This window comes from Thermothelomyces heterothallicus (assembly GCF_042370625.1).
Source record: "Thermothelomyces heterothallicus CBS 202.75 unplaced genomic scaffold P884_scaffold_10, whole genome shotgun sequence".
NCBI classification, from domain to species: domain Eukaryota; kingdom Fungi; phylum Ascomycota; class Sordariomycetes; order Sordariales; family Chaetomiaceae; genus Thermothelomyces; species Thermothelomyces heterothallicus.
The window spans coordinates 717,790-741,605 of record NW_027192571.1 but is presented as its reverse complement, the minus strand read 5'-3'; the positions used below and the strand labels follow the sequence as shown (position 1 = coordinate 741,605).

At 55.9% G+C, this 23,816-nt stretch overlaps 9 protein-coding genes and 1 non-coding gene across 10 annotated transcripts; 3 read left to right on the top strand and 7 right to left on the bottom strand.

Moving 5' to 3' along the window:
• Positions 1-183: 183 nt before the first annotated feature.
• On the bottom strand, positions 184-3,730 carry P884DRAFT_18412 (kinase-like domain-containing protein). Its single transcript, XM_069437345.1, has 3 exons — positions 2,436-3,730; positions 1,052-2,370; positions 184-995 (listed from the first exon to the last, which is right to left on the bottom strand). The coding sequence occupies exons 1-3, from the start codon at positions 3,520-3,522 to the stop codon at positions 285-287; spliced, it is 3,117 nt and encodes a 1,038-aa protein (XP_069297914.1). The 5' UTR covers positions 3,523-3,730; the 3' UTR covers positions 184-284.
• A 1,879-nt stretch (positions 3,731-5,609) lies between these two features.
• Positions 5,610-7,614, bottom strand: P884DRAFT_242987 (acyl-CoA dehydrogenase/oxidase). Its single transcript, XM_069440295.1, has 3 exons — positions 7,249-7,614; positions 6,003-7,172; positions 5,610-5,954 (listed from the first exon to the last, which is right to left on the bottom strand). Exons 1-3 carry the CDS (start codon positions 7,338-7,340, stop codon positions 5,909-5,911), a joined length of 1,308 nt encoding a protein of 435 aa, XP_069297913.1. The 5' UTR covers positions 7,341-7,614; the 3' UTR covers positions 5,610-5,908.
• A 272-nt stretch (positions 7,615-7,886) lies between these two features.
• Positions 7,887-8,592, top strand: P884DRAFT_199802 (mitochondrial 37S ribosomal protein uS12m; the record flags this gene model as incomplete). The annotated part of the gene is made up of 3 exons (XM_069438253.1): positions 7,887-8,024; positions 8,107-8,400; positions 8,518-8,592. The coding sequence occupies 3 exons, from the start codon at positions 7,887-7,889 to the stop codon at positions 8,590-8,592; spliced, it is 507 nt and encodes a 168-aa protein (XP_069297912.1).
• A 202-nt stretch (positions 8,593-8,794) lies between these two features.
• Positions 8,795-10,909, bottom strand: P884DRAFT_329556 (glycosyltransferase family 15 protein). The gene is made up of 4 exons (XM_069445636.1): positions 10,482-10,909; positions 9,573-10,418; positions 9,215-9,503; positions 8,795-9,156 (listed from the first exon to the last, which is right to left on the bottom strand). Exons 1-4 carry the CDS (start codon positions 10,530-10,532, stop codon positions 9,089-9,091), a joined length of 1,254 nt encoding a protein of 417 aa, XP_069297911.1. The 5' UTR covers positions 10,533-10,909; the 3' UTR covers positions 8,795-9,088.
• A 1,349-nt stretch (positions 10,910-12,258) lies between these two features.
• On the top strand, positions 12,259-15,829 carry P884DRAFT_242977 (topoisomerase II-associated protein PAT1). Its single transcript, XM_069440294.1, has 3 exons — positions 12,259-12,552; positions 12,718-15,027; positions 15,079-15,829. Exons 2-3 carry the CDS (start codon positions 12,755-12,757, stop codon positions 15,365-15,367), a joined length of 2,562 nt encoding a protein of 853 aa, XP_069297910.1. The 5' UTR covers positions 12,259-12,552; positions 12,718-12,754; the 3' UTR covers positions 15,368-15,829.
• P884DRAFT_223410 (Sin-like protein conserved region-domain-containing protein) lies at positions 15,830-17,786 on the bottom strand. Its single transcript, XM_069439559.1, has 4 exons — positions 17,653-17,786; positions 16,767-17,570; positions 16,098-16,657; positions 15,830-16,031 (listed from the first exon to the last, which is right to left on the bottom strand). Exons 2-4 carry the CDS (start codon positions 17,284-17,286, stop codon positions 15,864-15,866), a joined length of 1,248 nt encoding a protein of 415 aa, XP_069297909.1. The 5' UTR covers positions 17,287-17,570; positions 17,653-17,786; the 3' UTR covers positions 15,830-15,863.
• P884DRAFT_t79 lies at positions 17,605-17,678 on the bottom strand. Its single transcript has one exon. It is a non-coding gene; the product is annotated as a tRNA-Val (tRNA).
• Positions 17,787-19,026: 1,240 nt separating the features above from the next.
• Positions 19,027-21,539, top strand: P884DRAFT_284881 (uncharacterized protein). The gene is made up of 6 exons (XM_069443733.1): positions 19,027-19,571; positions 19,646-19,682; positions 19,759-19,829; positions 19,917-20,173; positions 20,274-20,390; positions 20,531-21,539. Exons 1-6 carry the CDS (start codon positions 19,365-19,367, stop codon positions 21,126-21,128), a joined length of 1,287 nt encoding a protein of 428 aa, XP_069297908.1. The 5' UTR covers positions 19,027-19,364; the 3' UTR covers positions 21,129-21,539.
• On the bottom strand, positions 21,221-21,540 carry P884DRAFT_18286 (uncharacterized protein). The gene has a single exon (XM_069437343.1). The coding sequence runs from the start codon at positions 21,505-21,507 to the stop codon at positions 21,313-21,315; it is 195 nt and encodes a 64-aa protein (XP_069297907.1). The 5' UTR covers positions 21,508-21,540; the 3' UTR covers positions 21,221-21,312.
• An 877-nt stretch (positions 21,541-22,417) lies between these two features.
• On the bottom strand, positions 22,418-23,732 carry P884DRAFT_259348 (SOR/SNZ family-domain-containing protein). Its single transcript, XM_069441338.1, has one exon. It carries the CDS (start codon positions 23,663-23,665, stop codon positions 22,802-22,804), a length of 864 nt encoding a protein of 287 aa, XP_069297906.1. The 5' UTR covers positions 23,666-23,732; the 3' UTR covers positions 22,418-22,801.
• Between the last annotated feature and the right edge of the window lie 84 nt (positions 23,733-23,816).

Below are 23,816 nucleotides of genomic sequence, written 5' to 3'. Positions count from 1 at the left end.
AGTCCACACCTCACATCATCCTCCCCCTAACGCTTAACGGCCACTGGACCCCTGCTTGTTGTGTTGCCTCCTGTGTCTATTAGCCCCAAACACCGCGCTAAGCTCCGGCTACATGAGCACATAATTCGCGGCAAGTCCATTCCGATCATCCATCCCTAGGGCTTGACTCGAACCGACACCGGTAAGCTACCCAGCATTAAGTACTTTGCTCACCAGACTGCGCAGGAGCGAGCGGGGGGTAATAATAGACCGTTTCAGCATCTGGAGTGAATGAACGGTCACATTCAGGAGGCCATCGCGACCGGCCGTAGCACAGAGACGGTTGGTGTAAAGTAGTGACGCCGCGCGACCTGTGCATCAGAATTATCCCTCCAACGACCGAAGACATCTTTACGAGGGCCAGTTGAACGTTTCTTCTCGATCACACTCGGGCGATCACCACGCGTTTTCGTCTTGACGCAGCCTACTCGAAATCCGCCGTGTACGAGAAGCCACGGAACTCTTCCTGCATGGCTTGAGAGAGCACTGTAGAGGGTTAGTTCATCTATCACCGTTTGTTTCCCACCGCCCTGATTCACCGCAAACGTACCAGACTGAACCGGCGTCAGCACCGGCGTGACGCTCGTAAATTCGCTGTCAAAATTGCTCGTGTCGGTCGCGCTCTTGATTTGCGGCAGGAAAGGCGGCGCGACCCGCTTATGGAAGATGTCGTCCCAGTTGATGTTGCGGAAGAAAGGTTGAGACATGACCTCCTGCGCATCCGTGGGCCCGCTGCCGAGGCGCAGCTCTGGTTCACGCGTGAGCAGCTTCTGCAAGATGGACACGCTGTCACGCGGCATGTGGATCGGGTAGAGGGGCTCATCGGCGAGAATGGCGTCGTAGATCTCGTCCTCATCCTCGCCACGGAAGGGCGACTGTTGCAGTAGCATCTGATAGATGAGGACGCCAAAGGCCCACCAGTCCACGGCACGGCCGTACTTCTTGTCGAGCAGAATCTGCATATCCCGGTTAGAGCAAGCTGCCGTCTGAGATAATGGTGGGATGAACTTACCTCAGGGGCCATGAACTCGGGCGTACCACAGAAGGTGCTGGTCGTCGAGCCATACCACATGTCTTCCTTGCAAAGACCGTAATCGGCAATCTTGATGTGGCCGTCGAGAGTCAAGAGAATGTTGTCCAGCTTCAGATCACGGTAAATGACGCCGTTCTCGTGGAAATACTTGAGCGCCAGGCACACCTCGGCAGCGTAGAACTGAGCCCGCTTCGTGCCAAATTGGCCGCGCTGAATGTGCAACATCAAATCGCCACCGCTGATGTACTCCATGACGAAGTATACCCGCGTCTCGGTCTGGAAGCACGCGTGGAGATTCGTCAGGAACGGGTGCCGCTCGCGGTTGGCAATCAAGAAGACGCGCTTCTCGGATTTGATGCTCTCCACTTCGTCGTTCTCGATAATGAATTCCTTCTTGAGAACCTTGATGGCGTACAACTTGCGTGTGCGCTTCGTTTCGGCCAGCATCACCTTCCCGAAATTACCCTTACCAAGCACAGCAAGGAAGTTGAAGTGGTCCAGACCAATTCGCTGACCAGTCCCGGGATCCGTGGCGGACGGGAGGGGCTTCCTGGCCGGTGTGGGAACTCCAGAGGCAGATGCTACCTGCTGCTCTGCTTGGGCTGGCGCGGGGTGCGGCTTGGGCACCATGGCAGTTTGCTGCGGCTGTTGCGGCTGATACATCTGCTGCTGCATATATTGTTGCTGCACCACTGGTTGTTGCGTCGGACGGGCTTGCGCGGGCGGCTGGCCCGGGTGCACGCCGATGTTCGCATAGTCGGCCGGGTTGTACTTGCGCTGCTGCGGCTGAGCATACGTCTGTTGCTGCTGTGGAACAGCGCCGTATTGGCTTTCCTCCTGTTGCGTAGGGCGGCCATAACCTCCCGGCGCGCCATAATGTCCTGGCCCGAAATCAGGAATCTGCCCGGCCTGTTGCTGAGGCGATGGAGTCTGTTTGGGGGACATGGCCGCGGCGGCTGCCGCGGACGCGGTAGTTGAGGAGGTTGAAGGCCGCTCCGCACCGGGGCGCTGTGGGGAGGAAGTCTGATTGTACATGATCTTGGCTGCTTCGGTGGCTTCGGGGGATACAGTTTGGCCACTCAGGGAAGATGGTGCGTAGGAGGCCCCAGATTGAGAGCTTCCTGTCGTGCCCTTGCTCCCTGCCCTCAGATTTCTTTCGCTCATTGAGGATGCCTTCTCCTGGCGGGTCTTCTTTGTCGACCTGATGCCCTCCAGGATTTGGTTTGCTACTGCCATTGACATGCCGCAGAAGTCGGGAACAAGATGGACGCACTGCGCGTGAGCGGTGAGGTTGCATTCTGCGTGTATCGGTCAGATTCCTTGGTTGCTGGGGGGCATCAACTAGCAAAACAGCTATACATACCGATGCATTTTCTGGAGTTTTTCTTGCCAATTGGCAGCATGTAACCGCAGTGGCAACACCAATTGGCGGTGATATTCGAGAACGGCTGGAAGCGATGAGGAATCCGGTGGTTGATCTTCTCCTCGTCGGGATCGGTCTCGGCGTTGCTCTTGCTGATACACTTGGTGACGACGCTCGTGTAGCACTTGGTATGGCATGTGTACTTGCAATCATCACACTGCATGCCGGCCGAGTACTTGAGGAAGTCCCCACAGAGCGCGCAGCGCATGATGTTGTAGAACTGGCGCTGGACAAACTTGTGACCGTACATCTCGTGCACCTCCTCCTTGCGCTGACGAACGGCGCCCTTGCGGTTGAGTCCAGCATCCATTGGGCGCGGAGCCTTGTTCTCCTTGACGAAGTTGAGACTGAGCTGGATCTGACCCGTCGGCTCCAAATTAAACCACGCATCAATGGGCTGCGACACAACGGGAGCAACCGGGGGCGGCTGCGGCGTGAATGAAGGCGGTTGCTGCCCGGGGGATGTTGGTGGCGCGGCAAACTGCGGGCTCTGGGCGCCCATCGGGAACTGTGGCGGCGGGATCCTAGGAGCAGAGCCGAGACGGTCCGCGGAAACCCAGCCCGTGGAGCTTGTCTCGGCCTCGATCCTCTTCCGACGAAGCTCCTCCACAATGTCTGATATTCTCACCCATAGCAAGCCAATGGGTAGCGCGTGCTCGCCGGGTTTATCGTATACGGTCAGCTCCACTTCGTTTGCTTTGTCGACAAAGATGTTGTGAAACTCCGCTTCCCATTTGTCGTTCCGTGAAGCTCTCGTTTTCGCCACGACGTTGTCTTCGACCTTGATAGTGATGAAAGTTTCAGGGGCGCGCGAAAATCGGCCCAGAGGGAGGTGGTCGACATCTTTGACGGCCAAGATACGGATAGAAAGCTGGCCGGTCAAGGGCTTCCTCAGATTTGGCACATTGATGCTGTCATCTGAATCCATCCCCCCCCCCCTCTTTAGCATTCGAGCGACAATAGATGGCTGAATGGAATGACGTACCATCTGCGGAATCTGCGTCCATATCGATATGTAACTCCTCATATCTCTTCAATGCTTGCTTCAGAAGTACGATCTTTTGGCTGCTTTCAATTCGCCGGGCTGCAGCGTCTGCCTTGCTCTTCTTGTCTCCCTCCATCTGGTAGAGCTGCACCATTTTCTCAATACCCTTGAGGTACTGATCTTCGACATCGAGCTTGAACTGGATCTGGGAAAGCATGAGCTGAATCCGGGGACCCAAATATGGTGTGTCAAATTTGATGAGATCTGGTTCCCGGGCGAGGTCAGCGTCAGATGTCTCTCATTATTGAGGTTCGACAAGTTCACTAATCTGGCGTACCGAGTTTCGTAAAGTTCGGGCGGGCTTTGGGGATCCCAGAATGCGGAGGCTGACCAGGAAACGGTCCGCGGGGAGGCATCAGGTCGCCTTGGCCGTACTGTGCATAACTCGATCCGTCCTTTGGAGGAGGCGCCGGTGGTCCGCCTTCTTCCATTCCCTGTTCCGTACTCTTGAGAGACCCAAGGGTCGATCCACCTATTGACATGTTGTCAACCGATTGCCCCAGACGACGCATCTGAAGCTCGCGGAGCCTCTCCTCGAAGAACTCGAGGTTACGGCGCCCCTCGCGCATTTGTGTGTCGAGCTTGGAGCGGACGGCTTCATTGTTGGTCTGCTGGCGCATAAGATTCGCGGCATTGATCAGAGCCTTTTCGCGCTCGATCTTCTTGGTGATATCCAAGATTTTGTCGTCGTCGTTCATTGTGCCTGATTGGGTTGCGCGGCGGGGCGCGCAAGGGGGAGGGGCGGGGTTATCGTGATGCTGGAAGGTTTAGGTGAGAAATGTGCGATGCTGCTTTTCCCTTTCTTATCCTCCCGTAACGACAAGGAGTAAGCTGCCCCGCGTGCCAGAGCCAAGCGTCAACACTGCTGCGCGTTGATGGGTGTTGCGAGTGGTTGCGGGATGTCGTCAGCGAAAGATTACGGAGGGGTTTTGTGTTTCGCAAATGCTAACAGCCCTTGTCGATGCAGTCGGGGGCGCGGTGCTCTGTACGGAGCACACTGCCTTGCTTTCGTTGGCAGGTCCGGTTGGGAGTCGCAGTTAGCTGGCCAGGGTGGTTCGACCAGGAGGTTCTTGAGCGCTTTGCCCAGCAGACCCGGGTTATGCTGGTCAACTGCTTGGGTCGGGTAAGGTCGGTGGGGATGTTGCCTTGCTTGGGGAAACGGAGCAGGCCCGGGAACAAGCTGCAGTGAAAGAAACAAACATCCGAGAGGAGGCCGAAAATGGAACCTCGCAACCTCTCCCGCGCGACGAAGGCCTTGACTGGTGGGAACGAACTAAACTTGTCGCCTAAACCCAGAAGCAGTATTTGCGAGCTGCCGTTCTTTCCCCTTTTTGCTGCTGGCTCAGCCCAGCGGCAGGTGGTTACGGCGAACAGCTCGTTTGGTACTTGAACTTACAGATACGGGGCTGCGGGGTACCTTTGGGTAAAAAAACAAGAGCTTCTCGATATAGAGAAAGGGGGGGGAAGCCGTGGTTTTTGATTGAGTTCCCGGCCTGGTGACGCAAAGTATCATCTTCCATCCATGATGGAGAATTCCTCAGAACGCATCTGGATCCAAGCTCGCCAGGTTTCTTTTCCCAAGCAAGTCAGAATACTACGAAGTACTACCTAACGCAATCCCAAAGCGTGCATTCCGCCTCCGAGCGGGGTTTCAGCCGAGATCGAAACCACTGATAGGGAACGCGTCTGATCCGCTGCGACCTTGGCTGCACCACCCACCAGCTGTGTGTTTTACTGCATATCACGGTACCTAATTCAACCGAATTCAACCAAATGTTCCTTTAAATTTTCGCTGTCGATTGTGCTATTTCGCCTGCATTAAATAGGGTGAATTCCGTCTTAAAGCTCCTGGCTTGTAGTTAGCGATTTCGAGCATTCGGCACTTCCGTTCCTACCCGCTCGCTCTAACGAATTGTGTTTGTCCTAGGACTACCCGTAGGACTTTGGATCATCCCGGTGACTCGACCGATCAGCACAGAGTTTCAAGAAACCTGGACACCGCCATCCAGACTAACGTAAAACTGGACGAAGTTCCGGCAGTGTTTGGCGATCGCATTTCATCTCAGAACCTGCTCGATAGGAATGAATACAACATTCTTGTAAAGTCCGTCCCTCGGACCAAACTTTTCGAGGACCGGGCGTTGTATCAATGGAAATACCGGATAATAGCCAAATGATAGCACGGGTCAGTCAACGATATGGTTGCCGTTTGAACCGCGTCCGTCAGTCAACACGGCGCAGTATGTCAGGAACCGCGATGATGCATTGGTGATTCAATCAAAATCATTTTGTATAATTCTCTTTAACTCCCATCGTCCAGGCCAAACCCCAATCATAGTGTCCAAGTATTTTGTAACGTTGATGTAAATCAAGCAGTATACTGCTTCTGGAGCGTCTTGGCGATGGTGTTGAGCCTTAGAACTGTTAGCGTGTGTCTCCATCAGATCGAGGCAAAGACTTACTGGATGTTGCTTGTGCCCTCATAAATGGCACCAATCTTGCTATCACGGAAGAATTTTTCGGCCAGGCCCTCACGGACGAAGCCCATGCCGCCCATCCATTCCACTGCAAGACTGCTCACACGGCCCGCGACCTGTGACGCGTACAATTTGGCCATCGCCGCGTCCATGACGAAGTTCTCCCCGGCCTCCTTCTTGCGGGCGGCGTTGTACACCAGAGCACGAGCCGCGGAAATCTCTGTGTAGGCTTGGGCGATCTGGTGCTGCATTCCCTGGAACTCACCGACCAACTGACCAAACTGTTTGCGGTCGTTCCACACATACTTGACCGCATTCTCCCACGCGCCGAGCGCAAGGCCGGTCATCTGCGCGCCAATGCCGATGCGACCCTCGTTCAGCAGCGAGATGGCATATTTGTAGCCTTGTCCCCTTTCGCCAAGCAGGTTTTCCTTGGGCACCTCGACGTCGTCAAAGTTGAGCACGCAAGTGCTGCTTGCCTTGATGCCCAGCTTCTTTTCTTTCTTGGCGATGCTGAAGCCCTTCATGCCCTTGTCGACGATAAAGGCGGTGATGCCACGGTAGCCCTTGCTGGGGTCCAAGTTGGCAAAGACGATGAAGAACTCGGCTTCCATGCTATTGGTGATCCACATCTTGCTGCCATTGATCTTGAACCCACTCTCTGTCTCGGTGGCTTTGGTAGCCAAGGCAAACGCATCAGACCCGCTGACGGGCTCCGACAAACAGAATGAGCCCACAGTGTTGGTTGCGAGGCGCGGAAGATACTTCTTCTTGAGGTACTCGCTGCCCCACTTGAGCACTGCCGTGTTGACGAGGGTGTTGTGCACATCCACCATCACCGATACCGAGGGGTCGACGCGGGCAAGCTCTTCGATTCCGACAATGGCAGCTGTGAAGTTCATACCCGCGCCGCCGTATTCCTCCGGAATCTCAACGCCCATGAGGCCCTGCTCGAACAGCTGTTCCACAATGGCGGGGTCCATCTGCTCTGCCTCGTCCATCTCGCGCACCTTGGGCAGGATAACATCGTTGGCGAACTTCTGTACCGTCTCGGCCATAGCAGTCTCGACCTCGGAGAAGTGAGTGATGGGCGTCGGGGCAACATCGGCAAGGCTGGCATCGCGACGGACGGCAGTTGTGGAAAGTGGGCGGGCGCTGTCGAGGGTACAAGATCGTAATTAGCACGTCGTTCAACCAGCGACCATCACCCACTAGCCGGTACCGAGCTCACCATTGAGCAGCGAACGGGTGCCGTATCCTAGGCGCACAAACGGCTTGACTTCTCCGCACCGCAGGGCGCAATGCTCGCACGAAGGACCTCATCTTGAGAACTGGCTGATGCAGAGGGGTAAAACGCTGCGTAAGAGCACGGCAATACGAGGACAGTCCGGAATTAGAGAGGGGAACACGGCTAGTCTGTGGAAGTGTTGTATATGGACCTCCAATATGTGTCAGGGGAAACACCCGGTCTCCAGAAAATGAATAAGCGAGAGCAGGGAAAGGAATCAGTGCGATGCTCGCGGTTTTACACGGCCGAAGAACAACGGTTCCAGGTCCCCGGCGACCGTCTCAGTGGTAAGGAAGCCGAGGTTACCTTCCTGTAATGCAACCGGGTTCCCCACAAAGCGGCGGCCTCTCCCCCGCCGCCTGGGGGTGCAGGGATGCAAAGAGCTCCATGTGACTAGCACACGGCTGCTCCACTTAAACCGACAATTGCCGCTTGTATCACGTGCCTACACTCGTGACCTCGATGATTCCAGAGCTCCACTCAATTTCTCGTTGCTCAACAGATTCGAAAGCTTGGTCGAGGACGACGACGACGACGTGCTGGACCCGGCTCTTCGTCGCGCCAGCAACACAACTACCGCCATGGCGGCGACCTTCCTTCGAAACCTGGTGCTGCGGCCAGCGTTGCGGCCAGTGACAGCTGCTCCCATCTCTCCTCTGATTACCCGCGCCTTTTCGAGCACTCCGTCCCAAAGCGCGACCCTCAATCAAGTCCTCCGCGTACGCTAACCGCACCGATCTGCCTTACCCTGTCCCATCTCTCCACGCGCTCCATCTAACTCCTTGTTTTCGTTTCTTTCAGGGCTGCCGCAAACCGCAACGCGCCCGCCACGCCGTCTCTCCGGCGCTCTCGGCCATCCACGCGCCCGCGCTCAAGGGCGTGTGCGTCAAGGTGGGCATCACCAAGCCCAAGAAGCCCAACTCTGGCGAACGCAAGACGGCACGTGTGCGGCTGTCTACTGGCAAGGTCATCACGGCGTACATTCCGGGAGAGGGCCACAACATCCAGCAGCACAGCGTGGTGCTCGTGCGCGGCGGGCGCAGCCAGGATTGTCCCGGCGTGCGGTATCACTTGGTGAGAGGGGCTCTGGATTTGGTATGTTGTTACTTCTTTCCCCCCCGTGGTATCCTTTCTGTTTGGTGTAGGGCCCGGGCTATGATGGCCGGGGAGTGCTATGTTCCAGGTGATGATGGCTGACTAGATGAAACACAGGGCGGTGTTGGCAACAGGATGAGTAGCAGGAGTAAATACGGGACGAAGAAGCCGAAGAAGGCGTCGGTTGGTTAAGGACTCCCGACATGTTGGAGTCCGATGGTCAAAGGGTGAATGGCGTTGGTGACGGATAGAGATGCATAGATCCCATTTTTTAGTGTCATCTTGTACCATACTTTTGTATCAAAAAACTCTCAGTGGCATTTTCCTTGATCAAGATACTGTCAAGAGAAGATAGCGATTCGTACGCCTTGCGCAGGTCCAATGCCGAATCGGGGCGCAATCTACTCGAAAACGGCGTGCTCTTGTTGCCATCAGTTGCTTCAGTATATGACAATGCATGGGCGATGAAAGCAGGCGAGGACACGAGAGCATTTGCAACAACCCGCCCCCCCGACAGCCGTCAGCTTCATCGGTGACGCACGTTTTACCCTTCAAACCGTTGGCTTCGGGCCCGCTTCTTCAAATTGTATATAACCTAAAAAGATAACCACATGCAATGAGATGACATGCCCACAGCAGCTCGTGAAATATCAAAAAGAGCCCCTAATCAACCCAATCTGCCAACTGATCAATTCCCTTCCTTGTCCCAGCCCTCAGGTTTTTCCATGTTGTTTATCTCGAAGAATCTGGAAGTGCCTAAAGAAGTCAGGAATTAGCGAGATCCGCTGGGTTTGGGGATACAGTTGCGACTTACATGAATAGCCCTTCCAGTCAAAGTTATCGCTTGGTTTGCAGTGGCACTTGAGCGCGGTCCGCAGATTTTCGCCCGTAGGGCAGTGCGTGAATGGGACGTGGTAATAGGCAATGTCATTGAAGAAGTGTATCTCCTCCTTCGGCAACGTCAGGGCGGCAGCAATTGAGTGCACGGGCGCATCGCCCCATCGCTCATAGAAGAAGCCTCCGTCCTTGTCCAAGCTTTCAAAGTAGTCAAGGTATGCTTTAGACCGGAGCCAATTTAGGTTGCCAATCTCAAAGTTAGACCACTAAACGAGGGTGTCAGTCTTGAGACCATTACCGGCGGCGGGGGAAGGGGGCTTCGGGGAGGCGCTTACGAAATGGCATCTGTTGTAGGTCTCACCGCCGTCGTCGCTCAGGAAGCCCATTGAGTTGCCAGAAGCAATGTGCTCGGGGTGGTTCTTCATGAACTTCTTGACACTGTCCCACAGGGTCGGGATGGTCTCGGGGTACTCGTACAGACTGATGGTGAAGCTGTACTTCTTGTTGTTCTCATGCATGAAACGGAAAGGATCGTAGTGGATGTCGCAGAAGAGTTCAACGCTCGGCTCAACGCGCCAGTAGTAGTCGTAATTCATCATAAGCTCCTGCCGGAAGAAGAAGCCCGACTCGAAGCGGCACATGTGGCGGTAGCTGATGCTATCTCCGTAAATGATCTCCTTCTCCTTCATCTCCTTACGCACTCTCGCCGCTTTGTCCTGGTCGATCCAGTCGGGGAACGACCAGTGTTCTTCCGGAATCAGGCCGTAGTACGTTTTACCAGACACCAGTGAAGTTGTCACCTTCTTGAAGGTGTCGTCGAAAGGCTGATCGTTGAGGAATACCCAGTCGTAGTTGTATCGCCGGTTGAAGCGGTCCTCGACCTGTCGGATCGATTTGGCAATCTCCCAGACGTCCGAGTTACGAGCCAGCGTCACGAACGTGGCATTCATTCGCGGCCCCTTATTGATACTTGTGAGATCGTCCCAGCCGGGATCGTTCGGTGTCATCGCCATGGGAAACTGCGCAGGGTCGTAGGTCGTCTTAACCTTGGCATCGTTCGGTGAGGCGTCCTGCGTGCCCGAGTTGGTGCCACCCTCGCTTGGGGACTTCGAGTCGGGAATGTGCGCTCTTAAATTCGTGACATCTGCCGAGTTCGAGATGAAGTAGATCACTGTTAGAATCTGGGGAGCTGTCAGCATAGCTCAGTACATATCGCTTTATGGGCCCAATGAGCGGGTACCTACAAAGAAAGCGACGATGATGTAGCGCACATAGCGCACGCCTCCGGCGGCCATGGTGAAAAAAATACGGTCAATCGTTCAATCGGGGAACCGGGGGAACTGCGAATTGAGGGAACCTCAAGGGATAAAAGTGCGTATTCTGGTACTTTTAGATATTCAGGCGTCCCAGCTGACAGGGCGAATTGAGTTCCAACACGCTGGCGAAGCCAAAGCGCGAAGGTGATGGGAGGGGACGTCGAGTCCAGCAGACAGAGCGTCAGGTTTAGTGCTCGGTCATGATCGTTCTCCAACAATCAAGTCGCCCTCAGTCGAACGCTCAAATTTCCGGACGGAAAAACAGAGTGTCTGGTTCTTATCGGCTGTTGTTGGAGGAGAGCGTTGGGAGCTGAACAGCCATCCGCAACGATTTGCGCTCGATGCACTTTCTGATGAATGCCTTTCAAGGCCAGAGTACTCCGTAATCAGTGCGTGCTACGCAGTTGATCGCTAACCAGCTGGGCACAGTGTGGCGACCTGGCCTTCCGACAGCTTGGCGTGTTTATAAGGTACCTTACTATCATTTCACGCAGTAGGATATTACTATTCAAGTTAAGATGTAACCTCCCTGCCTACGTCATCTAGTAGTGGGCTGTCTCGTATTAGATATCCTTGCAGTCCTTACTCTGCCCCTTAATGCGTGCTTACGCAGTACCAAGGCACGGGTGTACGTACCACAAGTAATGCTGACGATCTAGATCAGATGGGAGACTTCTCGATGCTAGCGTTCTCTGAACGTGAGTGCAAGTCATGCAAGGAACCTTGTGGTTTCTGTTCATTGTCTCAAGTCACACAGCCGAGTACCTAGACGTTGACGCAACAAGCTGCGCCTGTTGTCTTGTGCCGCTATCCTCGCAAATCCTCGTCAAATGCTCCGACCCAGTACGCCGGGACAGGAAAGCGTGCCACATCAGACTATCAGGACCGACAAGCTTGTCAAAAACGGACACTGCGAGATCGGCTAGCTGGCACTGGATAAATAAGCTGCTGGCCGAACAACGTGCATGGAAAGATAGCCAATTGACTGTGAGTGGAATAAGAACAGATGTCGGTTCGAGAGGCTACGAAGGCCCAAAGTTGAAAACATACGGATTACAGCCGCCAAGATCACTCGTCAGTTGGTACTACGTAAGCTGTGAGGCTGGGGTTCGTCTTTTTGAGATCAGAATCCTGATGTAAACAGAGCTTCAGAACACCCCCACTCTCCCCCCCCCCCCCCCCCGCGGGCCTACGCCTTGGAAAGGGACATCTTGGGTAACATGACTTGTTTTCGTGACAGCTACACAAGGTGACCCTCACCGTCCTCACCTTTGCAGTCCTTACAAAGTATAGTTAGACTCCACTTGCATGCACTTAACTGATCTTGAAATTCTCATTGCGGGGACGCGAATATTTGGTACCTAAGGTATGCAATGCTCGGTACAAAGCAATCTATACAACGTCAAGCCTGGCACCCATTTGTAATTTCCATCTCAACTACGCATTTGCATGTAATGTAAGTACAGATCCGTACACGAGTCAAAAAGTCAGGTATATAGATGTGCAATAGATAACTACCTTAACTATTTAACTAATATTTATGCGTTGAAGGTACCTATATATCGGGGCTGGTTTCATTAGGCGGCGGGCCTGGCACGTCAGGTTTCGTTCCGAAATGCTTACGCCGATTGGCCTGTCGGATAATTCCTATATCCCACTCAACCCTGAGCTGTTAGGCTGATGCTCCCAAGTTGGCGAATATCTGCAAGCTCGATCCACAGGGCGATATCCATCATCTCCAAGGTTCCCTCGCTCAAGTTACGACACCAATTTGCGTGATTCCCTGTTTTCTTTCCTTCTCTCGGCGCACAGCGCGCTATCTCAAATTCCTTCTGAGTATTTCTTCCCCGCCACTTCGGTAGTATCTTGCGCAACGGTGCCTACCGTGGGTGTTACCCGCCCTCGAATCGATCGACGGCCTCCGGGTTCGCATCGCGCTGATCGAATCAACATGTCAGTTGACCGATACAGTCGGCACAGTATTGTTACATTTCCCGCTGTACGTTTAGCCCTGGCTTGAATTGTGCACGAGGTTTGCCTCGGCGGCGCCCTTGCCTGCCGTACAGACGTCCGATCCCTCCCCGCCCCATTTTAACCCCGCGATCATGGCTGCTTAGCATCCAGGTCAACCTCAAAGGTTACGTTTGTTAACGATTTTTGACAGTAACATTTGGCGTAGTCGCTAAACCCGCGCTGTAACGATGTCATTTTCCGGCTTCGACACAAGCCGCCACAACACGGCGCCAGGCTTTTCGCAGGCCCATAACCCCTTTGCCGGTCTTTCAAATCGCGAAGAGGAGGGCGATGCTCTGGAATTCGAAGATACCTACGATGGGTTGGGCGACCAACTGGAGGAGACAGGTGACGCTTTCAATGATGATACCTTCGGGGACGCTGCGGACTTGAGCAGCGGACCGGCAGGCAAGGATTTCGACTTCTTCGGTTCTACCGCCAAGGTCGCCAATGCCATCGAGGAAGAGCACGCCCGTTTCAGCCGTCAGCAACCTGCCGCAAAGTCCTCTCAGCCGGCGTCTCAAGCTCCCGCCCATGCTGCTTCGCAGAGTTCCTCTGGACTATCCTCGTATGGCCAATACTCCCAGCCGGCGGCACGCAAGCCTGCTCGTACCGGGTATGAAAAGTACAGCAGCGAGCCAGTCGCTGAGTTACAGGTCGATGCGGCTCTTTGGGGTGTTGCGCCCAAGAAACAGTCTCAACTAGCTTCCACTGCCTCACCGGCCGCCACGTCCGCCTCAACAGTGCCCGGCCGGAAAGTGCTCAGTTTGGAGGAAGTTGAAGCGCAGATGCGCGCTCAAGCCAAGAAGGCCGCCCAGCAAGCTACTCCGTCTCCGGCGCCTCCGCCGGCCGCCATTCCGTCCGGCCCTCACGCGCAAGCTCCCCCACCGATGCACTATGATCAAGCTTACCAATACTCCCACCACGCGCCACCTCAGCTCCCGCCACAACCTGATCACAATCGCAATGATCAGGCGTTATCTCACGGCCATGGACATCCTGTCACGATTCTGCAGAGGCCCAGCTCTAAACAAGGGGCCTCGCCACAGCCCGCAGCCCAACCCCCGGCTCACCTTCGCCAGCAACCACCGGCTCCCGTGCAGCCAACACAGATCTTGCAGAATCCTAACCGCCTTTCGGGGGATGCGGCGAGACTGGGAATGCGCCAGCATCCCGCCCCGACAATACCGGCCTACCCGTCTCACGCAGCCCATCGCCATCAAGGTTCATTCTCTCGACAGCCACAGCTCATCACCCATCCTTCTCAGCTTGCGCAGCTCAGCGAGGAGGAGAAGGCAGCCTACTTGGAACAGGAAGCGAAGCGGGCTAAGCGCAACCACAAAATCTTCCTCATGTCCCGCGACAACGGCATCATGACACCGCAGGATAAGAGCTTCGTTACTCGGATCCAACTCCAACAACTTGTTGCCGCCACTGGCAATCCTAATGAGCACGGCACTGACGAGTCTCTCGCCGAGGATTTTTACTACCAGGTCCACAGCCAAATCCAGGGAGGGCAGCGCCAGAATCCCAACCAGCCGCTTAACAACTTCGCGCAGACCTATCTCTTCCAGACCGGAAGCCGCCAGGGTGGCATGCGTCGTCAGCACCGCGGGCCTGAGAACCACATGCAGCGCATGGAGCAGCAGGTCCAGCGGGCTGTCGAAGCCGCCAAGAATAAACCAAAGAACAAGCAGCTGGTGATCGAAGGGAGTTTGGGAAAGATCTCATTCAGCAATGCCAAGACACCCAAGCCGCTCCTCAACATCAAGCGCACTGAGAGCACCGGGGACGCTCATCGCCCTGTCAGCGCCCACAAGCATGCGGCCCAAACCGGTGACAGGAAGAGCGAGTTGCGCACCATCGAACGCGTCTACACTACGCTCATGCAGATGGAGGATCATGACAGGAACATGCCCCCACCTCCGGCGAATGATGCCGATACGGAGGCCATACAGAAGTTCGTCACCTGGAACAGCGAGGCTCAAATTCTCAACAAGCAGCTCTGGGAGAGCCTCCGGATCCACGACCATCCCGATAACGGCCGCGTGCACCCATTTATTGCCCTCTTATCTTATAGCAAAGGCATGAAGGCGATGCAGCGCATCTCCCGTCATCTCACCCATGAGCAACGCACGACGATTCTTACCCTCATTCTCGTGAACCTCGACAGCCTCGAGGTCGTTCGTAACGCCCAGGTGACCTCGGAGTCGATGCAGCTGAACGCTGCCATGCGCGAAAACGTGGAGCTTTTCTCTCTTGCTGTCATGTCGACCTTGTTCAACATCTTGAATGAGCTCGATCTGGATCTCGTTGCCGGCATGCTCGGCCTTGTCTGCACTCGCAATGTTGACGTGATCGCGAAGAGCAGAATCGGCGCGTCCATGCTCACCATGATCCTAAGCCGCGCCGAAATTATTAAGCACGGTGGAGGCGGTAGCGAGCAGGCCTGGCGCTCATGGTATGCTTCCTCTTCCATCTCTGTGGCATACTGTTCGCTGACAATGTGCAGGGATGTCACCCACACACAGTTCTTCGACCTCATCGAGCCCACGCTCCCCCACATGTTCCCCGGCCCAGTCACCGCCAGCGACGACATCTACGTCTGGCAGCTGTTAGCCGCCCTCGGAATTGGGGCTTCCCCTGACCAACAACAGAGACTCGTGTTGGCTGTCAAGGACCGTGTCATGGATACGGTTGCGCTCTCCAAGACTCTTCCTCAGGATCTTGCGGCACAGCGTCTACAGAACGTTAATTTGTTTATGCGCTCGATCGGCCTGGATGTTGAGCTGCTTCAGTAAGCGTTTCGAAGGGAAGGCACGCGCAGCATGCCCACGGGTAGCAGTGCCCGCGATGAGCAGCTGCACTCTGGATCTACAAAAGTTTGAGTGACTGAATCATGGTTGGAGGAATGGAGCATGTGCTTTTTATAGCCAAGAAAACGACTGACTCGAGGCATCATCGTTGCGGCTAGAAGCACGTCGAAAGATACATTTTGGGCAGCTGTATCTAGCACGGGTTCTGGTTTGCAGAGCCCCCAACGGTCACCCACACGAAGATGAATGGGGGAACCAATTTGTTCTTTCTGCGGAGACATATCCGCACGGCAGAGCGTGGCCACTGGTTTGAAGCCATGCCACTGTGACTAAATTCCCTTCTTTCTTTCCTTTAATCTCCCTGTCCCGTTCCCTCCCTGACAGATCTGTCCCGGGGTGTACCACGCTGGGCGCCTGAAGTCTTCATCAATGCGAATTACTGACAATACCCTTCGCAATCTATTCAGCTCGATATGTGTGGCTAGTCTATCTCCATCGCAGTTCCCCTCGACGCTCCCTTTCTTGTAGTCTTCCTTGCGCCGGACGCAGCAGCAACGGTTGACGCGGTTGACGCGGCATTCGCGCTCCCACCCGTCCGCCCGACCTGCCTTCGGCTTTCCGCCGCCTGCTCCTCCATCTTGACCGCAGTCTCCTTTCCCTGCTTTTTTTCACTATTGCCATTTGGATCTGCCTGTCGGCCCTCTATCCCGCTGACTGCCCGCAACAGCTCCTGCTCCTCCCAATCCGTCTTCAGCCGGGGCACCTTGTCGACCAGGTCCGCTGCGCCACTCTCGTCGGCACTGGTTGCTGCCGCCGCCGCCGCCGCCTCAGCAGCGCCGGCGACCTCCTTCCCTTTCCCCTTATCCTCGGCCGCTTCCCCCGCCGCGGCGGCCGCGGCGCCGCCGCCGCCGCCGTTCCCCGGCCGGAGGAGCAGGCATTCGTTGTAGGCCTCCCAGGCCATCTCGGCCTCGTCGTGCACCCATTCCATGCGCTGCCAGGTCTCGGTCTGGACGTTGCGCAGGCGGTCCGCCATGGTCTCGGTGGCGGCGCCGCCGTCGGCGTCCATGGCCGACTTGATGGTCATGTGGATCGCGCGGCCGGCCGAGGCGCCCGCGGCGCCGGCGCCGGTGCCGGACTTGTCGCCGGGTCCGCCGCTGCCGCCCGCGCTGTTGGCGCCGCCGCGCGCGAGGCGCTCCTGTTCGGTTGCCGCGTCGATGTGGTGGGGGACTGGGCGGAGATGGACGACGGAAGAGACGGGGGTTAGGTGAAGGTTTTCTGGAGGACCCCCGCGCCGGGAAGAAGGGGGGGGTGGTTAGCATCGCGTTGGTGGTCTTGATTAGAGAGGGCGGGACAGGGTAGAGGTAGTTTATTTATAAGTACTCACTTCCTTGAAAGACACCAATCATGTGGCGGGTGTTTGCCTCTTCGGCGCTCCGGCCGCCGCCAAAGGTCTGGGTGCGCAGGACTTTGTCTTGCCGCGCTGCTTCGGCCCAGGTCAGCGGGGTTTCGTCGTCGGCGCCGGCGCCGGCGCCCCGCCGCCCGCGCGCCGACGTGGAGGTGGCGACGATGTTGAAGCCTCCCGCGAGACCCAGGCTGCCGCCTTTCTTGGCCTCCATGGACTTCTGGAGCGCGGTACCCCACGCGATACCCTTGTTCTTGTCGTATGCCTCGGTGGTGTCGATGGGTACGTCGACCTCGTACATGCCGGTCTTGGGCTTAACGCGTAGCTCGGATATGCGTGGGACGCGGATCTGCGCCGGATCCTGGGCGGTCTTGTTCACATATTGAAGGACGACGAGGTTGCGGTTTTCTGGAAGGGGCGGCTTGATGAAGACGGAGAAATTTGCGATGATGGGATCGTCGTCGTCGGAGGCTACCGCGCGGGGCGGGCGATTCGATGACATTCTTTTGGGTGCCCGCTCTAGCAGGCCGGTAAAGGTTAAGGGGGGGAAGGAAAAGAAGAAGAAGAAGAAGTAAAACTGGAGGAGAGGAGCAGCAAATGTGGTTTACAATTCCAACGCGCTCCCCATGCAGAGAGGACCTGTCACTGGCAGCGTGCGCGATGCCCCGCGATCTGGAAATTTTAGTGGGGCAGCGCACACTCAGGCCCCCCCCAGTCCTACAACGGAAGGGTCGCTTTGTTGGGGGGACTCCACTCAACGGGAACCCAGAGGCAAAAAATTGTGTTCTGTGAATTGAACCACGAACAACTTGTTAGTACTTGATCCGATCCAGGTTCGAACTGGAGACCTTCAGTGTGTTAGACTGACGTGATAACCAACTACACCATCGGACCTTATTGTTGAGAGGGCCGGTTGTTTTCACCATTTAAGAAGGCCAGGAATGCATGCGCCGACATATGAAGCTCGATTATTAAATGCCTGGCATTTACGCCTAGTCGCTGTGTTCTCAAGTAGCTCGAAGAGGGCAATGACAGTTGTTTTCTGGCTGCATTCCAAAGGAGGTACGGAGTAGTTACTTTTTGTAATCCGTACTCCGTACCATGACAGCCACCAGCATCAGCCGAAATCGGTGCACTGGGGGCCAAACGCGCTGTCAAGCCAGAGAAGCCAATGTTACTGCGTACTCCATACGAAGTACGTACTGGTCTCCCCATACACGTATGTACGATTGGCGCGGGTTCCTAAACACTGACTGGTCTTTGACTTCATTAGCGCCCGTGATGTGTTTTTGCGGACCACTTCGCAACCGGCTCAGCAGGGGTATTGAGCGGTGGAAAGCGGATGAAGAGCCGGGGTGCAGCACACCCCGGGAACCTGCATTCTCCGGATTTCAGTGCAGGTGTGTATTGGATTACGTGGGAGGTGTGTCTCTGGGTAACTCTCAGCTGCAATCGAGTTTGAAAGCAGGGAAGAAAAGGATAATTCCAGTGTCGAGCTTTCGTCGAACTTTGAAACGGAGCAGACCGGTATGGACAGCACGAAACCTGACAACTCTACTCTTTCAATTAGGTAAGACACCGGAACTGAAACCAGGCACGATTAGGCAGTTTATGCTCAATGTTCAAGTTCGGGCTTGTAGTAACTAGTTAATCTGACATGTGCTCGTGATTCCAGGTACTTTTAGGTGTGGGGTGCCTGGTAAAATGCGCTGCAGGAGCTTTGACAGTTCCAGGGGGCACGTCATGCAATCCTGAAGAGCAAAGATACCCACATTGGTTGGTTTGGCTGGGGAAAACGAGTGGTCAAGAATGCCTGCCATCTAACTAGTTAGGCCGCTACGCGCAAAAAGCCCGGCACTGGTTCCCCATGCACAGCCCGCGCCAATCCGTCCACTAGTTAGTGCTACGCTAAATTAACAACCACCATATACACTACATTCTTATATGTACTGTACACTATGAACTCGCTCTATCGATCGGTGCGACCCAGACAAGGCAGGGTTTGGGATGTCGCAGTTTCGATCTCGAGCAAGGGAGCAGCGATGCCGATTTGGGTATATTTATTTGGAGCGGGGGGGCCATTCACAATCTTCCAGAACCAGAAAGCAAAGTAACTATCGTCAGGCTGGGCAACCGCTGAGCTGATCCCCTTGTGCCCCTGTGCTTTCTTCCCTCCATCCCGTGTCCGGGGGTGAGGATTGCGATCGCATGGAATTTTGCGAGGCCCTGGCTGGTCCAAACCCCCGACGAGCCTAGCGCTCCCAGTTCACATGTTGCTGTCTCATTCCAGAAACGGCAAGCTCCCACGACCATCGACGGGAGCCAAGTTTTTAGCTCTCCCCTGAGGGATCTGCGTGCGTGGCCCACCAGACGAAGAAACAACACGCTCTGCGCCGAGAACAAAACCGGTCCCTTTGTTTCTTCGCCTCACAACCTCGGGCCCTTCGATTACCCTGCCGGAGAATCGCCATCTCACACGGCAATCTCTGAGGCGATTGAGAGGCGATTGAGAGGCGATTGACAGAAGTGGAAGTGCGGGCCTCGAACTCGAGAATTGTGGCCGATGCGAGCCCGGTCTCCATGACTTCAGGAACCTCGGGAGGGCCCGGAGGTCCTCCCGGCCCTTCCACGGCCGACTTGCCTCACAACAGCCACGGCCCCAACATCCTCGCGGCATGCTTCGTGACGTGGACCATCGCCCTCATCTTCGTGCTGCTGCGCTTCTGGACCCGCACCAAGATCGTGCGCCTCCTCGGCCCGGCCGACTGGTGCATCGCCTCGTCCTTAGTACGGCTCCTGTTCCATGTTCGAGAAGAGGCTCTGGCTCGAGTGATATATTCTGACCTACATGCGCGCAACAGGTAGTGGCCGCCGGCTTGTGCGCCACTTATGTAGTGCGTAAGTCAAGCACTCGCCGGAGCGGACGGACATGTTGGCATTCTCTGAGCCGAGCTTGCTCACGTCCGAGTTCTAGAAGTCAACCGCGCCCTGGGCAAGCATGTCTGGGACGTAGACTTGCGGACCGATTTCGTCCCCATGATGCAGGTGAGTTTGTCACTCCCGTACGTACATACATACCCGGGCCTACCTGCTGTGACCGGCAGTGACACTCACAGGCCTCAACCGGCACAGGCATGGTGGATCTCTCTGCTCCTGTACACTATTACCTTGTCTCTGACCAAGATATCCATCTGCCTGCTCTACCTCAAAATCTTCACCTTTGAGTGGGCCAGGCGAGCCGCCTGGCTGGTGCTGTTTATTGTCGTCATAACAAGCCTCTGGGCTGTCGCCATCACCCTCACGTACTGCATCCCCCTGCAGGCGACCTGGGATCCGACTGTCGTCGCGTCCTTCTGCCAGCCCCAGTCCGCGTGGTGGGCTAGCACAGGGTTTGCTCCCCCTTTCCCTCCCCTCCCCTTTTGAAAGCCCCTTGATGATGAATGACCGAGTCAAGCTAACGTTGCAAACCTCTTAATCCCGCCGGTGCAGCATCGTGATTGCGACCGATTTAATGATCTTCATCTTGCCCATTCCAATCGTCGCCCCACTCAGTCTCCCCCGCCGCCAGAAACTCGTCGTCGTCGGTGTCTTTACAATTGGTTTTTTGTACGGCAACCCCCCTCCCCCCCTTCCCCCCCTTCTCTCTTTTCCCCGTTTACCCCCTTTCTCTTTCCTTTGACCAGCCGAAGGGGAGGGGAAGAGAAGAAGAATAGGGAACAACGCTTCTAACTCTCGTTCACACACAGCGTGTGCATCGTCTCCCTCATCCGCCTCGTCATCCTGATCCAGGCCAAGGGCTCGACCGACCCGGACTTCACCTACACGCCCGCCACGCTGAGCTACCTGACCGCGCTCGAGGTGCACACCGCCATCGTCGTCTCCTGCGCCATGACCCTCAGGCCCCTCGTCGACCGCTTCTTCCCCGGCTTGCTCGCCACCTGCCGCGGTATCGGCGGCGGCGGCACCGACCAGAGCAGCAGTGCCGGAGGCTTCAGCATGCGCGGCGGCGGCCGGCAGCAGCCGCCCCTGACGGTCGGGTCGCGCCCCTCGAGGCGGAACCCGCTGCGGTCGTGGACTGGGACTGCGCACGAGGACGAGGCGGCGGCGGCGGCGGCGGTGTTGGAGGACGCGGCGGGCGGCAACGAAGGAACTACCCAGGGTGGTGGTCAGGGTGGTAACGGGGATCGGGATCGGAATCTCGAAAAGGGCATGGCTCGACTGCCTGGCGGGGAAACGACGTTGGCCTCCCACGAAGCGTCCGCCAGCCCGTGGCTCAAAAGCGACGCGTCGTCGGAGAGGACCGAGGGTATGGGGTTGGAGGGGAAGGCCAGGTCGCTGAACTGAATGCCGCGGTGACGATGTTTCGAATTGTGCTTCTGTGGCCTTTTTTTTTTTTCCTTTTTCGCTGCTTTGGAACTCCCCCCCCCCCCTTCCCCTCTTGGCGTTTGGGATGTGGAAAACCGTTGTGTTAACGGAAAGCCTAGAAGCTTGGTGGATTAGACTGGAAACTGGGAATTGGAAGGAATAATTAAGGGATCGGGCATTGATACTGGCTCCGGCTTGGGCATCCCAAGCATGGTTGGGCCATTAGGTTGATGGGACAACTTACAGGGGAAGGTGATCTGAGTGCGGGAGAGATCGCCGGACCAGGAAAGGCAATTTGTCTGCATTGGACAGCGCAATGACTGATGGCACAACTGAACTTTACATTAATCACAGCCATAATACGTGTAAATATAATCTCTCTTTCTCTCTCTATCCCCTCCCCCCCCCTCTTTTTTTGGGGGGGACCCGCTCAGCATTTCCACCAAACTCTCTCTTCAGCCGGTACAGTTGATGGGGAAGTGAGACAAAGGTGCCACTGACGGATAGGCATTTGTGCACAACGAGGTGAGAGGAGTGCGCCATCCCGTGATTCATGTATTTGTCTCGTAGTAATAGGACGGGCTGCTTTTGAAACCCGATTCGCCACAAAGTACCCTGTTTCGACTTGAGTAGCAGCCTAGTTTGAGATTGTAAGACTGACCGGTTGGTCGTCCTACCTGAAAACGTGTGCTTTACAGTAGTCTTGCTTTGCCTCACGAGGATTATATACTGATCTACTTAGGTGTTCACACGGGTTCAGGTCTACTGTTGCCGGCTGGTTCATTATCACAATGCCTATGGTCTCGCTTTTATAAAGTCTGGTATCCTTGGACCATTCCAAGCCTGTTAGACATTTCAAAGAGAAGTCAAAGATAAAAGCAGAGAGTCTGCTTCATTTTCTTGTCTATCTGAAGTGCCCTCAAAAATAAAATTGTTCCTGAAGATGGCGGCCGAGGCTCGTCAATTCTCGTGCTTGAATTAATTAGGGAAACTCCTCGAACAAGCAGCACAATAATTAATGGCCCTGGATTAGAGAAGTCCCTCGTTCTCAGATTTGAAAAAAGCCGTTAATTGTAGCTGCTCGTCCATAGTCTTGGAGTAACGTCGCCGCCACACTTTTCCGAGTCAGCGGGTAACACCCGAATGTACGGACCGTAATCACACAACGTAGGTGCTCAGACCCGTGAAGTATCGTTAACCTTGACATAGAACGGTTGTGTTGCCTAACTGGGACTTCGGGCTAGGCCGTGTCCGAGACCGTTTCAGCCATCTGCAATGCACAGTTGAATTTAAATTCATGAGCCTGCTTACACCGCCTTTATTTCATAGAGGTAACATATCTTGATCTAACAATGGCCCATCATCTTTTTTTCCGCTCTTACAGATGCTACTTGGTCCCTTTTTATTCTGTGCCTCATAGTTGTTGAGAAAAATCAGCCGGAAAGCTTCACTAACAATGCTATTTTGAAAAAAGTCCTTAAATATAACCTGCCTCAGATCCGTCCAACATCATCATCCCTGCGCGTTTTTGAGAGCCAAGCCCGCGGATGGTTTGACGGGCTATCCATTAATACGTTAATAGTCCGAATCCACGTCCTCAGACGTCGAGTTCACATTCCCCGGCCTCCCCACTTCCGACCGCCGCAGACTTTTTACCAACCGCGGCCGGCCATCTTCTCCTCGGGCTTCAGGCCGGCATTGCTGATGCCCTTCATGGCCTCGCCGTGCTCGATGCTAGCCTCGATCAGGGCCTTCTTGTCCTTGTACTGCGCCGTGGCCTTGACGATGGCGCGGGCGCGCCTGGCCGCGTGCTCGGGCGTCTCGGCGTCCTTGAAGATGCCGCTGCCGACGAAGACGCCGTCGCAGCCCAGGTGCATCATGAGGGCGGCGTCGGCCGGGGTGGCGACGCCGCCGGCGGCGAAGTTGACGACGGGGAGCCGGCCCAGCTCGGCGGTCTGCTTCAGCAGCGCCGCGTCGCAGCCGATCTCGCGGGCCATCGCCGCGATGCCCAGGTCGCCCTCGGCGGCGAGGGCGGCCTTGGCCCGGGCGATCTCGGCGTTGACGGTGCGGATGTGCTTGACGGCCTCGACGATGTCGCCGGTGCCGGCCTCGCCCTTGGTGCGGATCATGGCGGCGCCCTCCTTGATGCGGCGGAGGGCCTCGCCCAGGTTGCGGCAGCCGCAGACGAAGGGGATCTTGAACTCGGACTTTTGCACGTGGTACTTGTCGTCGGCGGGCGTGAGCACCTCGCTCTCGTCGATGTAATCGACCCCGAGCTCCTCGAGGATCTGGCACTCGACCACGTGCCCGATGCGGGCCTTGGCCATGACGGGGATGGTGACGGCCGCCTGGATCTCCTGGATCATCTTGGGGTTCGACATGCGCGCCACGCCGCCCATCTTGCGGATGTCGGACGGGATGCGCTCCAGGGCCATGACGGCGACGGCGCCGGCTTCCTCGGCGATGCGAGCCTCGGCTGCGCTCGTCACGTCCATGATCACGCCGCCCTTGAGCATCTGGGCCAGGCCGGCCTTGACGGTGAAATCGTCGTTGGCGGTACCATTGGTGCCATTGGTGCCGGGGTGGAGGTTGACTGCCATTTTTTTTTTTCCTTTCCTTTTCTGGACCGCGACCGAGGTCAAGTCTTTGCGGTGATTTGGTGCGGGA

Coding starts and splice junctions, on each gene's coding strand:
- P884DRAFT_223410 (XM_069439559.1), bottom strand. CDS start 17,286: ATGTCATCGAATCGCCCGCCCCGCGCGGTAGCCTCCGACGACGACGAT. Junction 16,658..16,766: donor GATTGGTGTCTTTCAAGGAA/GTGAGTACTTAT, acceptor GGGGTCCTCCAG/AAAACCTTCACCTAACCCCC. Junction 16,032..16,097: donor AGCAGGAGCTGTTGCGGGCA/GTCAGCGGGATA, acceptor CAGGGAAAGGAG/ACTGCGGTCAAGATGGAGGA.
- P884DRAFT_259348 (XM_069441338.1), bottom strand. CDS start 23,665: ATGCTCAAGGGCGGCGTGATCATGGACGTGACGAGCGCAGCCGAGGCT.
- P884DRAFT_18286 (XM_069437343.1), bottom strand. CDS start 21,507: ATGGCTGTGATTAATGTAAAGTTCAGTTGTGCCATCAGTCATTGCGCT.
- P884DRAFT_18412 (XM_069437345.1), bottom strand. CDS start 3,522: ATGAGGAGTTACATATCGATATGGACGCAGATTCCGCAGATGGTACGT. Junction 2,371..2,435: donor AAACTCCAGAAAATGCATCG/GTATGTATAGCT, acceptor CGATACACGCAG/AATGCAACCTCACCGCTCAC. Junction 996..1,051: donor CCGAGTTCATGGCCCCTGAG/GTAAGTTCATCC, acceptor CGGGATATGCAG/ATTCTGCTCGACAAGAAGTA.
- P884DRAFT_242987 (XM_069440295.1), bottom strand. CDS start 7,340: ATGAGGTCCTTCGTGCGAGCATTGCGCCCTGCGGTGCGGAGAAGTCAA. Junction 7,173..7,248: donor CACCCGTTCGCTGCTCAATG/GTGAGCTCGGTA, acceptor TACCCTCGACAG/CGCCCGCCCACTTTCCACAA. Junction 5,955..6,002: donor GAGGGCACAAGCAACATCCA/GTAAGTCTTTGC, acceptor AACAGTTCTAAG/GCTCAACACCATCGCCAAGA.
- P884DRAFT_284881 (XM_069443733.1), top strand. CDS start 19,365: ATGACTTCAGGAACCTCGGGAGGGCCCGGAGGTCCTCCCGGCCCTTCC. Junction 19,683..19,758: donor GTGCGCCACTTATGTAGTGC/GTAAGTCAAGCA, acceptor TCCGAGTTCTAG/AAGTCAACCGCGCCCTGGGC. Junction 20,174..20,273: donor GCGTGGTGGGCTAGCACAGG/GTTTGCTCCCCC, acceptor CCGCCGGTGCAG/CATCGTGATTGCGACCGATT.
- P884DRAFT_242977 (XM_069440294.1), top strand. CDS start 12,755: ATGTCATTTTCCGGCTTCGACACAAGCCGCCACAACACGGCGCCAGGC. Junction 15,028..15,078: donor GAGCAGGCCTGGCGCTCATG/GTATGCTTCCTC, acceptor GACAATGTGCAG/GGATGTCACCCACACACAGT.
- P884DRAFT_329556 (XM_069445636.1), bottom strand. CDS start 10,532: ATGGCCGCCGGAGGCGTGCGCTATGTGCGCTACATCATCGTCGCTTTC. Junction 10,419..10,481: donor ACATCATCGTCGCTTTCTTT/GTAGGTACCCGC, acceptor ACAGCTCCCCAG/ATTCTAACAGTGATCTACTT. Junction 9,504..9,572: donor CCTACAACAGATGCCATTTC/GTAAGCGCCTCC, acceptor ACCCTCGTTTAG/TGGTCTAACTTTGAGATTGG.